Source organism: Budorcas taxicolor, chromosome 21, assembly GCF_023091745.1.
Source record: "Budorcas taxicolor isolate Tak-1 chromosome 21, Takin1.1, whole genome shotgun sequence".
Classification (NCBI taxonomy): domain Eukaryota; kingdom Metazoa; phylum Chordata; class Mammalia; order Artiodactyla; family Bovidae; genus Budorcas; species Budorcas taxicolor.
The window spans coordinates 72,099,452-72,117,318 of NC_068930.1; the positions used below are offsets into that span (position 1 = coordinate 72,099,452).

The 17,867-nt window shown below is 46.0% G+C and overlaps 1 protein-coding gene across 1 annotated transcript in view; it reads right to left on the bottom strand.

The window, feature by feature from the left end:
- PPP1R13B (protein phosphatase 1 regulatory subunit 13B) overlaps positions 1 to 17,867 on the bottom strand; it is a 73,809-nt gene that overhangs the window by 13,186 nt on the left and 42,756 nt on the right. The window contains exons 5-8 of the mRNA XM_052659714.1: positions 6,114 to 6,215; positions 3,766 to 3,940; positions 2,506 to 2,702; positions 470 to 610 (exon numbers count right to left, since the gene is read on the bottom strand). Coding sequence (XP_052515674.1) covers positions 470 to 610; positions 2,506 to 2,702; positions 3,766 to 3,940; positions 6,114 to 6,215 — 615 coding nt within the window. The remainder of the gene's footprint in view (positions 1 to 469; positions 611 to 2,505; positions 2,703 to 3,765; positions 3,941 to 6,113; positions 6,216 to 17,867) is intronic.

Below are 17,867 nucleotides of genomic sequence, written 5' to 3' on the forward strand. Positions count from 1 at the left end.
TAAATAAACATTTTTAAAAAGCACTAACCCCTTATACAGCACTTTGCTCAAGAGTTTACAAAGCCCTTCCACATGGGTTACCTCTAAGAACCTTACAGCGGCCCTCAGCTCACAGTTAAGTGCATCAGGCACAAAAGGTCAAGGACTCCATGGGCACAGCCTGAACCGCGACTCCAGGGCCCAGGGCTCCCCAGCGGAGGGAGACAGAGCCGCCTGGGGAGGGCGCACGGTGAGCAACAGCAGTCTGAGGTGCAGATGGGTTGGCCTGATCCCACACTCCAGGAAACAACTGTGTCTTTGGGAACAAGAACTTACTTCTACTGTCATTTTTTATGGTTTATGGCCAATTCGTGTTCTATCAGCTATGGCAGTGGTGGGCAGCAGGATGGCCTTACAGCAAAGATGTACACTCTGAGGACGAACCATTTTCAGTGTTTTATCTCACAGAAATACTTTCTTTTCCACATGCCTGAAGCTTCTTCCCGTAAAGCCGCTCCCGCAGTTCGCTGATCCGCTTGTCCATCATGGCCACCTCCATGTTGCGCTTGTTCAGGAGTTCCTTCTGCTGCTGCAGCTTTGAGTTCTGCTCCTGGTTGAGCTGGTTACGAATCTGTAGAACAGAAAATACAATGCTTATGATTTGTATTCATTAAAAGGTCAAATTCTCATTGTTAGGGGGATTAAAAAAAGAAGAAGAAAAAAAGCAACATTTGGTTCTTATGTGTATTTACATACAGGCATCATCCCAGGTGCTAAATATTTTACAGGTACAGCATGGATGAAGCCGGAACGTACTTCTTACGGAACAAAAAAAGAGCAGACATCTGCAAATGTGTCTTCCGAGCGTACAGAGGACTAGCGCCTGTAATGACAGTGGGAAAGAAGCCTGTGGTCCTGGGGAGCTGGGGTGGGAGGCCCGTCCTGGACACACCAAGGGACCTGGGGAGAGGCGTCTGGTTCTGCCCCACGCAGGAGACCCGTGGACAGTCCGAACACCAAACTGAATGTTCCTGTATCATTTTTTTAAAATTGCTGCACACAAACTCTAACTGTGGCATGTGGGATCTAGTTCCCTAACCAGGGATCGAACCCAGGCCCTCTGCACTGGGAGCTTGGAGTCTGGCCTACCCAGGAAGTCCCTTTTATGTTGTTTTAATGGGTTAGCCAGAACTTTAAAAATGTGAAGCAGAGAACAGAAAGCGTCACAGTGCACTGTGCAAAGGAGGTGAATGCGCACTGCCACGTCAAACTCTTTCAGACGCACACAGGTGCCCGCACACACACACACACACCAGCACCAAACAGGAGGCGACGTGTGCTTTTTAAGTCTGACTGCAGTCAAAGAGCTGGAAATGCATGTAAATAAATACAACACACTCATCACATTTCACCAAAACAATTCTTAAAAACTGTACTTTTTAACAATTGCTTAAAAACAGAAAAAGTAATAAATTCTTATAACACTTTATTTCATGCCATTTTAATATTGTAATATTTATATTACAGAACTTAATGGCAGCCATCAGCCAGTTTACTCCCTTTGACTAAAAATCCCCATTTCGTAAAGTGATAGAATCCTTTTCCTGGCAAGTGCTAACAGAAGCACAAAGCTTGCTTCTGGCTGTCCAAACCACCTGCAGCACACCTCCTGAGGGCCGCTGACAACTGTCCTCCCGAGATCCACCCTGGTCCCGTGTGACTGATCAGTCAGGAGGCTGGAGCCTTCACGCTGGGGTTGTAGGAGGAGGGAGAGAAAGCATAGCGGGCGAGGACACAGCAAGAAGGCAGCCAGCAGGGCCCCCCCGCCACCGCGGCCCCCGTGAGTGGAGTCTACCAGCTCTCTGCGCTGGGGCTTCCAGTCTCCAGAATGGGGAGACGGGCCTGTCTGCAGTGTTAAGGCAGCCCAAGCTGACAAACACAAGGATTCAACAATAGGGATCTATCTTGTCAAAATACAGTTTACACAAAGGCCTTAGATATTATCTGAAGCTCAGTTCTTTACCTGTTCATTATATTGCCAATTAAATTCATATCAAATTTCTGTACTAAAAACATGCTAAGTGAAAGAAGTCCCTCACAAAGAACTACAACTGCCTGATTCCATTCATACGAAATTTCCAGAACAGGCAAATCCAGAGAGACAGAAAGTAGAGTCATGGTTGCCTAAGGCTAGAGGGGTAGGGAGTTATGGGGTGACGGTGAAGAGGCGTGGGGTTTCTTTTGCAAGTGGTGAAGATACTCTAAAATCGACTGTGGTGGTGGATACAGAACTCTGTGAAGATACTGAAAACCACTTACTTGTAAACTTTAAATGGGTGTATCATAAACTATATGAATTATAGCTCAAAGCTGTTCAAAACATTCTTTTGTATTGAATACATTTGGTGCCTACTATTAAATTAGAATTCATTCATTTTCAATTTCTGAGGTTTACAGCCTACACCGGAAGGACACCCAAAATGAGGAAGTTTTAACAGAATCATTCCTCAGACTCAGGGGAGTCACCTGGAGCTCCTGGTACAGTCTTTTTAGCTCCACTGCTGCCGGTCCAGTCAGCTTGCCATTGTAAGGCTGGAACCCGTTCAGTTTTCCCTTCTTTAAATCTTCCAATTGTTGACTGAGTTGATCAACTCTTAAAATCGCAGTCTGTACCTCCTGCTTCTTTTCCTGGAACATGGCACTGAACCTTTCTATTTCAGCAGCTGTAATTTCCATCAGTAAAGAAAAAAACATTATTAGTTGACTGAGTTTTCCATGGTATTTTGCTCTTTTTTGGGTGACATTTCTTCATTCCTATACCTTTAACTCAGCTCTGACATCATCCTTGGAGAGAAACCCGCAAGGTGCACAACCCGAAGCATATCTCAACAAGCCTGTGGAGCACGCGGCTACTCAGAAGACAGTCGTGTGCACTAATTATTGAATATTTTAATTTTGGAGAAATCCCTTATTTCATTGGCTGTGCTGGGTCTTAACTATGGCGTGTGGGATCTAGTTCTTGGACTAGGGCTTGAACCCAGGCTTCCTGCATTGGGAGCAAGGAGTCTCAGCCACTGGACCACCAGGGAATGTTTAAAAACCTGAATGTCTTTAAATTAGGGCAATTGTCCCAAAGCTACTTTGGTCAAGCCACTTGGGAGGCTCAATGCACCAAAGAAAGCACTCTGTGAGGGCAGGCCCACCCAAATCTATCTTGCTCATCACTGTAACATAAAGCAGGCACCGGGCTTCCCTGGTAGCTCAGAGTTCAGTTCCTGGGTTGGGAAGGTCCCCTGGAGAAGGGAACTGCTACCCACTGCAGTATTCTTGCCTGGAGAATCCCACGGAGTCGCAAAGTGTCCGACACGACTGAGCGACTAACACTACTCCTGCTAAAGCGGGCGCTAACTGAACTGAACAGTAAGCTGACAATCCACGCGCACACACACAGTGAGCATTTGTGTGCTCAGCTTGACACACAGATAAAGCTGGCTGTTCCGTTAACACAGAACCTCCCTCGTGAGTTGAGTCTTTAGAGGACCCGAGTCTTAAGCCAAAGGGTGGCTGCAAGCGAGGTAACAGACAGGTCTCCCTAAAACACTACTAAGGTCTTCTAAGACCCCCTCATCTCACCACGCATCCCGGCAGCTGCAGATGGCAGAGCAGAGCTCCAGTGCTTCCCTAGAGCGAGCTCTGGCATCAGCTTATGGCTGAGGCGCCTGGAAGCAGCCTGTCTCCCCAGGCCTGCGCCCAGGGAGCGTGGGGACCCTGGGCCACGGCACGTACACAGATTGCCATTCATGATCTTGCTGTAGTCCACTTGTCCCCTCATGGCACGGATCTTCTTCAGCTTATTTTCCTGGGCTTCAACTCGCTCTTTCAGTTTCTGAAGCTTTTCATTTTCAGAAACAGACTGCTGCTGACGGCGCTCCTGCTGCTTCAGGAAATGTAAACGCTGTTCCTACCGAGAGAGGAGAATAGCTAGCTTTGAAAATCGAAATGCACAGTCACTTCTGTACACTAAAAACAGTTTAAGCGGAATCCACAGGATCTCCTGTCTTCATGAATATTAGAGAAATGCTGGACACCCCCTCATTGCCATCCTGTGTGTGAAGCCCAGCAGCCCAAACTTCCTGCTGTTGGTACAGGTTTCCTGCGCCTACAAAGCAGCTTCCACGGGTCCCTTGTTTAACCTCCTAAAGGAAATGAGCACTGACCAGCAGATTTTATACTGAAAAGAGAGAAGGTGATTAGTAAGGAGATGAACCTCTAATCTGCTAAGTGGCAGGGACATTGGAGGAAGTGCTTGTTTTCTTTAGCATTAGCTTCTTCAAAAGGAATCAAACATTTTCTCATCAAACAAGAACAGAACAGTCCTACAGTACAAGCATCTGTGATGCTCTGCCATAGTTTTCCACCCGCTCATGGGAAGGCGCTCTGGCAGGATAACAGCACTACCTGTGGCACTATCCGTATGCATGAACATGCCTAAGGAGAGGCTTAAATGTGACTGCAGGCACGACACGTGCAACCTAAGGAAGGGAATATGAGCTTAAATATGGAATAACCCGCATTAACTTGAGTTAATGCTGAAAATATCAACGATTCCTTTCAACAGCAGTACCCCTGAATCAATATTTGGAGAGAAAAAGAAAAGCAGAATTAGGAAAGCTTATGATGACATAATACCATGTACATTTCATCTTAGAAACATTATTAACGGAATGAATATATCTTCCAGTTTACTTAGCTTTTAATTGTTCTTTATCCTTGTATTATTAAAAAATCCAATAAACTTTGCAAGACTACTTTCAAAAACAAGTCCAACTTAAACTGTTATTAACATGAATGTGGACAGTCACATGGTCATTCAATAAATGAAAATAAGCTGAACTGGACATCTGGTTACTAAGATCTCTCTACAGAGAAATCGGTAAGAACTTGGGCAGTGGCGTCTGCACGTTCTCTGTGTAGCACTGTCAGGGCATTTAAGATCATTACACCAAGAATCCTTCTCAGCAGGCATGGGAGATAGGTCTGATGTTTTAGTCCATGACTAAACCATTCTTCAGAACAGTTGTAAAACCAAGCCATCAGTGTGGGGCCATCCTGGGTACAAAAGCCCTTCTGTGTCCCCCTTCTGGTTTATAGTTTATAGGAAAAGGGCTTCGGACTCCTACACCTTCCCTGAGTCCGAAAGGCAGACTCAAACAGTCACTAACCAGGGCAGTGACGGAACGCAGGAACGAAGCAGGAGCTGTCAGGAAACAGGGTCCTGGCCCCTCCGCCTGCCTCCTCGCTGCCCCCGGGGATACACTTCACAACGTATCTTGAGCTCCCCTGCAGAAATTTAGGCCCCACCGGGTGGAGGCTGGTAATTCCAGGCTGAGCACAAGACTCCTGGACACTAGCCTGTTTTCTCACCACCAGCCTATCAGAAGACAGTCACACACTGCAGTCTTCACCCCAAATTTTGCCTATTAAAAAAAAACACATTCCTGAGAACCATCAATGAGTTTGGAGTTTTTGAGCATGAGCCAACTGTTCTCCTTGCCCGGCCCTGCAATAAAGCTCTTTCCCAAACTCCAACATTGCCATTTTGGTTTCTTTGGCTTCACTAAGGGTGGGCAATAGTTTCAAATCGTGTCAGAGTTTCAGCGGCAAATCGAGCCCTCAGTGTTCACCGTGAGTGCCTACCATGCCCCAGACAGAGTCCTTGCAGGCTGGGGTACGGGGAAGCCACTGTCTTCGGGGCCCATGACTAGCGTCTTACGCGGGTCGCTGGCTTCCTCCAGAACACTAATGCCAACCACGCCGGCTGAGCACACACCCAGAGGAAAAAGAAGGGGGTGATGGAGAGCATCTTTTCTTTCCAAATTTTATCTACAATTGGGTTAAGTTCAACCGCTTCCTGTCCTGGGGTCTGAGTGTGCAAGTCAAGGGTCAGATGCTCTTGCCTGATGCTCCCCAATGTCAAGAAGCCACAGTGAGCACCTCTTATCACAGGAGAGACCATGAGGAAGGACCCTGTTTGCCACTGTGGCAGCACAGTTCTACTTACGCGGATCGGCCATGGAATCTAAAATAATGCGGAAGGACACTCGCTGGCCATTCCCCACTGCTTAGTAATGTACCTTGGCCACCAACATCTGCTGCTGGTTTTCAATCTGCTGTTGCTGCCGAGCTGCCATATCTTGCAGTTCTGAGAGGGTAAGTTCAACACGTGGATTCCCAACCTATAGAGAACAAAACACGCTCAGAGGAATGGATGCTCGTCTGCGTCATCATTCTTCTCTAACGTCACAATGCACACACATCGAGATTTTTAAATAGGTTCCCTAGAAGTTAGGGGGCTTCCCTGGTGGCTCAGAGGTTAAAGCGCCTGCCTTCAATGTGGGAGACCCGGGTTCGATCCCTGGGTCAGGAAGATCCCCTGGAGAAGGAAATGGTAACCCACTCCAGTATTCTTGCCCGGGAAATCCCATGGACGGAGAAGCCTGGTAGGCTACAGTCCATGGGCTCACAAAGAGTCGGACACGACTGAGCAACTTCACTTCACTTCACTAGAAGTCAGAGGAACATAAGTTAGTTTATTTTCTCCTAAGAACCTCTCCTCATTGTTGACTGCTTCTATTAAATTTATTTGAGTAAATGGGGATGCCAAATGTTTAAGAGTACACGAACTAAAACATAAATGTGCAGGTGACACCTAAAGGCAAATGTCATTTCACTGCCACCGGGTCTCGAGAAGCTGAAATGCATCAAAGATCCTGAAATATAAATATCTCATTAGAACACCACCGGTATGGCCTACACTAAAGACTGACCCATGATCGACAAAGCATCATCCACATCCGCAGGAGTGGCAACTGATAGGATCTGAAAGCATGTCCCCATCCTGTTCACGACAGGGTGCATTTTTTTGTGCTCATCATGAACCTTCAGTTCAGTTCAGTCCCTTAGTCGTGTCCGACTCTTTGCGACCCCACAAACTGCAGCACACCAGGCCTCCCTGTCCATCACCAACTCCCAGAGTTCACTCAGACTCATGTCCATCGAGTCAGTGATGCCATCCAGCCATCTCATCCTCTGTCGTCCCCTTCTCCTCCTGCCCCCAATCCCTCCCAGAATCAGAGTCTTTTCCAATGAGTCAACTCTTCGCATGAGGTGGTCAAAGTACTGGAGTTTCAGCTTCAGCATCAGTCCTTCCAATGAATATTCAGGACTGATTTCCTTCAGAATGGACTGGTTGGATCTCCTCGCAGTCCAAGGGACTCTCAAGAGTCTTCTCCAACACCACAGTTCAAAAGCATCAATTCTTCGGCACTCAGCCTTCTTCACAGTCCAACTCTCATATCCATACATGACCACTGGAAAAACCATAGCCTTGACTAGACAGACCTTTGCTGGCAAAGTAATGTCTCTGCTTTTTAATATGCTATCTAGGTCGGTCATAACTTTCCTTCCAAGGAGTAAGCGTTTTTTAATTTCATGGCTGCAATCACCATCTGCAGTGATTTTGGAGCCCAAAAAAATGAAGTCTGACACTGTTTCCACTGTTTCCCCATCTATTTCCCATGAAGTGATGGGACCAGATGCCATGATCTTCGTTTTATGAATGTTGAGCTTTAGGCCAACTTTTTCGCTCTCCTCTTTCACTTTCATCAAGAGGCTTTTTAGTTCCTCTTCACTTTCTGCCATAAGGGTGGTGTCATCTGCATATCTGAGGTTCTTGATATTTCTCCCGGCAGTCTTGATTCCAGCTTGTGCTTCTTCCAGCCCAGTGTTTCTCATGATGTATTCTGCATATAAGTTAAATAAGCAGGGTGACAATATACAGCCTTGATGTACTCCTTTCCCAATTTGTACCCAGTCTGTTGTTCCATGTCCAGTTCTAACTGTTGCTTCCTGACCTGCATATAGGTTTCTCAAGAGGCAGGTCAGGTGGTCTGGTATTCCCATCTTTTAGAATTTTCCACAGTTTCTTGTGATCCACACAGTCAAAGGCTTTGGCATAGTCAACAAAGCAGAAATAGATGTTTTTCTGGAACTCTCTTGCTTTTTCCATGATCCAGTGGATGTTGGCAATTTGATCTCTGGTTCCTCTGCGTTTTCAAAAACCAGCTTGAACATCAGGAAGTTCACGGTTCACGTATTGCTGAAGCCTGGCTTGGAGAATTTTGAGCATTACTTTACTAGCACGTGAGATGAGTGCAATTGTGCCGTAGTTTGCGCATTCTTTGGCATTGCCTTTCTTTGGGATTGGAATGAAAACTGACCTCTTCCAGTCCTGTGGCCACTGCTGAGTTTTCCAAATTTGCATACAGAGTGCAGCACTTTCACAGCATCATCTTTCAGGATTTGAAATAGCTCAACTGGGATTCCATCACCTCCGCTAGCTTTGTTCATAGTGATGCTTTCACTATGAACAAAGTGACTTCACCCATTTGACTTCACCTTCCAGGATGTCTGGCTCTAGGTGAGTGAGCACACCATCGTGATTATCCGGGTCGTGAAGATCTTTTTTGTACAGTTCTTCTGTCATGAACCTTGCTCTAATGTGATTACTTTCCACTTATCAACTTATTTAAGCCTTAAAATAACACTATCAGGCAGAGATAATTACAGCTCCATTCTACAGATGAGAAAAGTTCAGATAACGTGCCCCAGGTCAGTTGCACGGACAGAGAAGGATGCAGAGGGTTTGTTCCTGACCATCTCCTACCGCACCCCCTTCTAGACTGGACGTGTGACATGCACTGTATCACACATCTTCACAACAAACCTGTGCAGGCAGATGAGCCCACACTGCAGAGGAATCCCGGGGGAAAGGCAGAGGGATATGGTTAAGGACACAGAGCTGGCAGAGGGCCAGAGCTCCGATTCCAGCCACGCCTGTCTTCCTCCGGCCTTCTCCAGCCCCGTGGCCCAGCCATGCAGGTGCACAGCCCCTCCTTGGAGCTCCACGGTCCATCTCTGGGCTCCTGTGTACTCTGGGCCTCTTGTAACTTTCCACAAGGGTACCAAGCCCTGTTCCTCCGACTCCTGTCCTCCCCAAATCAATCATATGGTGGTCAGCCCATTCTGGACTGTTAGAAAGTGGAATCAGGATTTAATTAACTGGAGCCCCCATTCTGTTTATCTAAAGTCCTGAGAAAGCAATGTGGAGCAAGTTCCTTTTCTAAACCAGATTCTGTAAACTGCCAAATTACAGAAACTTCATTTGAGATTTGTTCATTCTATAAAAATGCCCCAACTGTCACAATGCACTCAAATTTCTGCTTTAATATTAATAAAGTGTTCTAATTTCCATCTACTGAGATGCTTGCAATCACCACAACAAGGAGTTTCTAAGCCACGGATTTACTTCGGTGTGCTGGGTCCTGGTCGCTGTGAGCCTCCTCTAGCCCGGCGAGCGGGGCCACCGTTCGCTGCGACGCGCGGGCTTCTCCTGGTGGAGCACAGGCTGCAGGTGCGTGGGCCGCAGTAGCTGTGACTCGCGAGTTCAGCTTGCCCCATGGCCTGTGGAAGCTCCCCAACCAGGGACTGACCCATGTGCCCTGCATTGGCAGGTGGATTCTTAATCAGGGAAGGTCAACAAAAGGTATTTTTGAAACTTTCAGAAACATATTCTCGACTAGAGAAAAATGAAGTTCCTGTAACAAATCTTTCAATTTACATTAATTTCATAATTTTACAACTTGAAGAAAAAAACCAAAAACTTAGCTCTTTGGTCTCACCTCCTCACCAAGGGCTTAAAATAACAATGAAAAGAAGACGGAGGAGAAACTGAACGGTTGCGTATTCTGATATTTACACTGTGAAAAAAGATAGAGCTCTTTGTATGTGTTATGTGTGTCTCTAATTATAAAACTAAGATATATTCTATTGACATAAGTAATTCAGATATTATATCTTAGGTATATACTAATATATATTGTACTTTAATAGAAATTTTCCCTGGCGGCTCAGACGGTAAAGCGTCTGCCTACAATGTGGGAGACCCAGGTTCAATCCCTGGGTCAGGAACATCCTCTGGAAAAGGAAATGGCAACCCACTCCAGTTCTCTTGCCTGGAAAATCCCATGGATGGAGGAGCCTGGGAGGCTACAGTCCATGGGGTCACAGAGTCGGACCCAACTGAGTCACTTCACTTTCAAAACATCTGTATGTCACATGGGCTAGCCCGACACAAAGCTCTTAATCTGAAGTTGAATAGAAATTTTATTGATCTAGGTATTACAGACAGAAACCTGTATAAATCTGTGTTCTGCGCAGTGAATTATTTCAAAGTGAACACACCTGTGTAACTTAATTTTATTATAAATGGGTTATAAAAACACAAGCCACCATAAACTTGTAAGTCAACAGACAGGCAACATTTTATACTTTAGTAGAGATTCCCTAATTTGTTCAATGTGAAAATTTAGCAGAAGCATCTTTTCAGGGCTTTTTTTTTAAAAGAAAACAAAAACCTCTGATGCAAATTTGATCCTTTTATGACAGGCCTAACAGCATGTATTCTCTCCATGTAAACTAAACCCCAGGGGAATAATTTTAAATTCTCCATATGAACTCAATTTATTCAGACAAACCTATGACCTAATTCCTCACTTATTTCTTTCCATTGCATCTAAGAAGAAGAAATCAAATCCTGCTCCCTTGGGCACTTTGAGGTCCCTCATTATGGTAGTTATCTGATGAGTTCAACTCCAGGTTACAGAGAGGACAAGTCACTTCCACGACCAGTAAAATGAGTGGGAAAGTTCTCTCGGGACAGCTCGGCAGGCCCGTGGAAAGGACGCAGCTCCCCAGCCTTGACGTGGTGGAGGGGTCAGGGGAACCAGAGTTATTTCCTTGTTTGAGCATTATACATGTTTGATATCATGGTGAGTCACTTACCCTTGATATGCCAGATAGAGTCCCATACACTGTGAGTAATAAAAAAGTAAAATGCAGTTGCTCCCTGGTTCCAACAAGCGAGCCTCTCTTCTGCCGGATGAGGTAAGACTCTCACATGGGAAGAAACTAGGTTACCCACCAAGTTCAGCCATGAGGAATGGAACCTGCGCTCAGTCCTCTATTCTGATATTCTCGCTGGGAAATGAAACGAGCATTCTCCCAGCACAGCGGTGAGGGCTCACACGTCATCGTGCACTCCTGTGCAAAGTGCACTGTGCGGCCGTCTCCATCCTGGAAAGCCTGCGAGCAGCTCAGAAAAGCAGGACCACAGTCGGCTGCCCTGGTCCACTGAGACCTGCAGGTCTGAGAGCACAAAGCGCCTCTTAAAGCCTCCTACCCCAAAGCGATGAAGCCAAATGAGAAGCCGAGCCCTCTTTACATGACTGTTCCTGACTTTACAGAAATTCCGCATAAAAATATTATCTCATGGGCTTGAAAACAGATCCTCCAGCCCAGTCAAGCTCTGGATGACTGTGATCCTGGCCAACACCTTGATTGCAGTGTCGCAAGAGACCCTGAATCCAAGTCACCTAGCCAAGCCCTGACTTCCTGACCCCTAGAAACTTCGTAGATACTATAATGTGCTGTTTAAATATATATATATATATATATACATAAAATTTCACAACACTGTTAATAAAAATCCCATGATTTTCTAATTTTTTTTCTTAATGTTCCTAAATTTAAGATCAGCAACTTCAAAAAACTGTTAAGTATATATTCCAATCCATTTCTGATACAAAACTTCAACAACATACATAATGGTAGTAAGTTAACAAAATGAAATGGCAGGCTAGTATATCAAACACACAGAGAAAGGGTTCACATTTACTTTACCTGAGGCGTAACTCACAGATCATAAGCACACCGCCTGAGGTATGCTGCTGCACTAGCTGACCACTGCGCATCACAGTCTAACCGCCACCCCAGTCAACACCGTGCTTCCATCATCCCAGAGAGCGCCCCACTGAGCTTCCCAGTCAATTCTATCCCACCCGTGGGGATGGGGGTGGGTGAGCCATGATCTCCAAGCCCTGTGTGCTCAAGAAGTTCCATGGACAGGGTCACTTCCTTGAGTCTGGCTTCCTTCCTTTGCTGCAGCGTTTAGAGACGCATCCATGCTGTTACCTGCACCAGGAATCCGTTCCTTTCTGTTGCAAGTAGTACTCACTTGTATAAGCAGTTTTATTTTCCCGCTCATCTGCTGATGAGCATTCAGGTCGTTTCCACTCCTTAGCTATGAGGAATAAAGCCATCTTGAACATTCATGCACCAGTATTTATGTGGACAAATGTTCTGGCTTCTCTTGGGTAACTGATGTCAAGAAGTGAAGCTGGGGACTGAGCGTTGTGTGGTTAAGTGCTCGTTTTACTTACACAAACTGACAAACTGTTCTCCAAAGTGAAGCATCATTTTACACTCTCCCAGCAATATACAAAGTTCTAGCTTCACCTCATCCTTGCTGACATTTGGTGTTGTCAGGGTTTATATTTTAATTATCCTCTTTTTAAAATAAAATGTTAACCTCTTGATGAAGTAAGAATCTCACATAATGGTATTTTATTTTGATAAGAATGAAAAAGGTAAGCATAAAAATGTTATTAAGCCATCAACCCCAAATGCACTATAACCGGGTTTCCAGTAACTGAGCTAGCTCAAGTTGCTAAAAGCTAGGCGTAAAGGGGGACGTACTGGCTAATGTCTCATGTGTACTAATTATGTTGAATCACAACTAAGAAAGCTGACAAAATTAAGTATTCTTGACAAACAGGCTATCAGAACTGTATTTTTAACATATTAACTGCAACTCACTTGATAGTTATGGTTAAAAGCTTAGATCACAAGTCAGTTGATGACACGGCTTTAGTCCCATGTGTTTTCATCTCCTCAAGTAATTTGTTTTATATATAATTTTGAAATCAGTGCTGCAATAATTCATTTATTAAAAACATATAATAAGGTTTCTCAACACAAACCATTGTAGACAATTACACAATACACTTGTCTTCCATCTTAAGCCTCTAATTATATGTTTTTATAGATATTTAGTCTTTCAAATATTAGTAAAAAGACTTAGCTTTATATCCCACTTATTGTATTATGAAAACATTCTGCCAACATGTGCTAAATGTAGTTTTCCAGTATGTGCCAAAAACTATCAAAGATCGCAAATCTGTCTATGAAAACAAAAGAATTCCTCACCACACACAGTATCTGCTCAGTTAACGACTCCTCACTACCATGCTGCTGCTGCTGCTAAGTCGCTTCAGTCGTGTCCGACTCTGTGCGACCCCATAGACGGCCGCCCACCAGGCTCCCCCGTCCCTGGGATTCTCCAGGCAAGAACACTGGAGTGGGTTGCCATTTCCTTCTCCAATGCATGAAAGTGAAAAGTGAAAGGGAAGTCGCTCAGTCGTGTCCAACTCTTAGCAACCCCATGGACTGCAGCCTACCCGGCTCCTCCCTCCATCCATGGGATTTTCCAGGCAAGAGTACTGGAGTGGGGTGCCATCGCCTTCTCCGCCTCACTACCATAGTTCCTAGAAAATGATGCCGTTTTCCAGACAGCTTTCTTTTGGTATAATGACTCGTCCAGAAACACACTAATAAGCACTGCGGTGCTGCTCAGTCGCTAAGCGGTATCCGACTCTCTGCAGAATAAGAAGCGATACTGTGACTCTAGTCTCAAGCAAGCAGTTGGTTTGGACGCAGCGCGTCCCGTGTGACTCCGCTGGGAGGGACCCCTGGGAGCTGGGCAGCTTTCCCCAGACGCCACGGCCCGCGCCGCCTCTCCCCTCGGCGGCTCCTGCGCTGCCTGCTCTGGCTGGGGCCCCCAGCCGTGACTACACCTCATGCTGAGTCCTGCGAGTCCTCCGGGCACACTGCTGACACTGAGGGTAGTCCTGGGACCCCCTGATGCAGGCACGCACAGTAAGGATAAATGAATTTGCCTTTATACCATAAAGGCAAACCAGATCTTCAAAATTCTACTGGACAAGTGAGCTCCGAATGCTTATGGCAGTGTGTACATATAACCTGGACGTTCCCAGACTGGCAGAGCAACAGTGTCACACGAGGGTCTTCCAGGCCCACCTCACACTTACTGAATGAAAAGTTCTGCCAGTGGGGCCGGGGCCTTTATTTCTTAGACAGCTGAGTCTGTGACCCGCACTTCGGGGAGAGCAGCCGCCTCAGCAGGTGCCAGCAGGCATGGGGCACACAGGCTCAGGCGCTGTTAGTCTAGGTCCAGGGTGCACAGCAAAAACATTTTTGGAGAAGGATATTTTTAACATCTTATTAACTTTAAAAATGCACATAAAAGTGCTTTGTAGACAGTAAAGTGCTTCACAAAGGTAACATATTATTAGGCTTAAAAGGCAGATGTGGGTGCCATGAACACAATAATCTCTTAGATGTCACGCTTCCAGCACAAGAGTCACGCCTCCTCACCAGCTCTCAACCTTCCTCTAATTACAAGCTCCCATACAGGATGCAAACACAGTTTTAATTTAGGTTTCAGGTTTCAGTTTTGTTGATCTTGACATGTAAACATCATCTCCATGTTAACAATAAACAACTTCATCCTGGAAAGATCAAGGACCCATTGCATCGAAACTCACCATACTGTTACTGGTCTCCGTTCCTCCTAAGTCCCTTCCGTTTATACACACACACAGTCCCCGCCTATTTGATATACTTATTTCACTTCCCCTGAAGTTCAGGCCACAGGAAATCTTAGCAGACAAAGGGATCTTCAAGATTCTGTTGGACAGGTAAGTTCTGAATGCTTTGGACAGCGGGTACATGCATTCTGGAGGTTCCCAAACCTGGCACGGCAACAGTATTATATGAGTCTTCCAGGCCCATCCCAGCCTTACTGAATCAGAAGTTCTACCTATGGGGCCTGGGCCTTTATTCCTTCAGACTTTCTGAAGCACATACGCCTGCCAGAACCCCACAGAGGCTTCAGACTCAGGGTACCAGCAAGTCAGAAGGCAGGAACAGGAAGAGGATTTGTGGAATGATCTTTAGCGATTGGAGGGTAAGGAAGGAGAATCCTTAATCCTGACAGGAGGAGTAGTTTTCCCTGAGTGGCACTCAAAAGAAGGAAATATAATCTAGTACATCCCTTGGCCCTACAGTGGTTAGCATTTGAAAAATCTAAAACACCGTTAAATGCTTTTCAACTTTATAACTAATGTATAAACAAAGTATTCAGTTCAGTCGCTCAGTCATGTCCAACTCATTGCCACCCCATGAACCACAGCACGTCAGGCCTCCCTGTCCATCACCAACTCCCAGAGTCTACCCAAACCCATGTCCATCGAGTTGGTGATGCCATCCAGCCATCTCATCCTCGGTCGTCCCCTTCTCCTCCTGCCCTCAATCCCTCCCAGCATCAGGGTCTTTTCAAATGAGTCAGCTCTTCGCATGAGGTGGCCAAAGTATTGGAGTTTCAGCTTCAACATCAGTCCTTCCAATGAACACCCAGGACTGATCTCCTTTAGGGTGGACTGGTTGGATCTCCTTGTAGTCCAAGGGATTCTCAAGAGTCTTCTCCAACACCACGGTTCAAAAGCATCAATTCTTCGGCGCTCAGCCTTCTTCACAGTCCAACTCTCACATCCATACATGACCACTGGAAAAACCATAGCCTTGACTAGATGGACCTTTGTTGGCAAAGTAATGTCTCTGCTTTTGAATATGCTATCTAGGTTGGTCATAACTTTCCTTCCAAGGAACAAGCATCTTTTAATTTCATGGCTGCAGTCACCATCTGCAGTGATTTTGGAGCCCCCAAAAATAAAGTCTGACACTGTTTCCCCATCTATTTCCCATGAAACGATGGGACCAGATGCCACGATCTTCGTTTTCTGAATGTTGAGCTTTAAGCCAACTTTTTCACTCTCCACTTTCACTTTCATCAAGAGGCTCTTTAGTTCCTCTTCACTTTCTGCCATAAGGGTGGTGTCATCTGCGTATCTGAGGTTCTTGATATTTCTCCCGGCAATCTTGATTCCACCTTGTGCTTCATCCAGCCCAGCGTTTCTCGTGATGTACTCTGCATATAAGTTAAATAAGCAGGGTGACAATATACAGCCTTGATGTACTCCTTTCCCAATTTGTACCCAGTCTGTTGTTCCATGTCCAGTTCTAACTGTTGCTTCCTGACCTGCATGTAGGTTTATCAAGAGGCAGGTCAGGTAGTCTGGTATTCTCATCTCTTTCAGAATTTTCCAGTTTATTGTCATCCACACAGTCAAAGGCTTTGGCATAAACAAAGTATAAAAGTCTTCAATTATACTCAGATAAAAGTACACAAATATTATCAGCAATGACAACACAGAAGTACAGCTGAAAAAGCTAGAAGGTAGGAGGGAGAGGGAGATGGAGAAAAGGGGCGGGGTGCTGACAGCTTCGTCTTACGAGAAGGGAGGTCCAGAGACATGGTTTCAAGGTGATTGTACAAAGAAACTGAGATATAAGTATATCATTTAAAGTCACAATGGTAATTGATAAAGCCAGTAACATGAAGCTGGAAAGTAGAGAGGCAAAGTGACTTGCTCAAATTCAGCTAGTTAGAAAGTTCTGAAGCCAGTGTCTGAAGATGGGCCCTCCGCACTCCAGGCCCGTGTCTCTCACCTGTGTGTGACCGTGCCAAGCAGTGTGCTAGGCAGTAACCTGCCGAAGCTACACATCCAGTGAGGGCAGAGCCAGCAAAAGAACTATTCTTCAGCCTGAAAACTATTTGGAGAAGTTGCTACGAGAGTTTCCAGAAAAGATCATGATGAAATCTCTCTCCTTTATTCTCCTCTCATTCACTCATTGTCATTCATGCATTTCTGCTCTTTCAACACAGATTTCTTCAAAGACTCCATCTGCTTGGACAAACTTCTTCCCCTATAACCGATGTTAGGCCTTTTCTCCAACTCTACACCAGATGACAAAGGAAGTCCTCTCTCCTGGAGACACCTATGATGACTTCAGCCCAGCAGCCCTCTTGTCTTTTAAAACCTTACGGAAGGATCAAGACATCAACACTGAAGACACAAAGCAAGTCTGCACGCCCGCCTCTCAGTCCGGAGATGAGCCCATCTGCCTCCAGGGGACCGAGGCCCGCGGCTGCGGTTCCAGGACCAGTCATGGCAGCTGCACGTAAAGGGCATTGGAGGGCACTGCTCTGCTGGAGCCCACCCAGTGCACGGGCACCGTGAGGACGATGAGACCATGGCCGCTCGGGCTGCCGCGTCACACCTTCACAGAAATGAGTGAAATACTCGACAAAGATGGCAACTTACACAGGGAAACCCAAGGAAATGGGGCTGAGAGGCCACAGCGGGGCGCTCTCACACACACAGCTCTAGACACCAGTGCAGATCCCAACCCAACAGGAAGAGGCGTACCGTGTGTCCCCAGAGGAGGAAACTCCACCACTCACGGCCACCGGCAGAAGGAAGACCCACCTCCTCCTTGCGGCAACAATGCAGCTAAGGAAAGGCCACCAAACTTCAAACTCCCAGTTTCCTCCAAAAGACTTTTTGTTGATAACAGCCCCTCCCAACCTCCCCTTCTCCTCTATAAAAGTGCTTCCTCTTGTTGCAGAGTACTTGCATGTGGCTGTCCATAGCTGCATGTCCTGAATTACAGTTCTTTGCTGTTCCCAAATAAACTTGTTTCGCTGGTAAATAACTGGTAGTTTTACTGTTTTAGGTTAGTACTAGTCAAAAATAATTCTTTAAAAATAGATCATACAGCTTCTCTGGTGGTCCAGCGGTTAAGAATCTGCCTTGCAATGCAGGGGACACCGTTTCCATCCCCGGTTCAAGATGAGTCCACAAGCCGTGCAGCAGCTAAGCGCATGAGCCACGACTCTTGAGCCCTGGTTCTAGAGTCCATGTGCCCCAACTACTGGCGCCTGCGTGCCC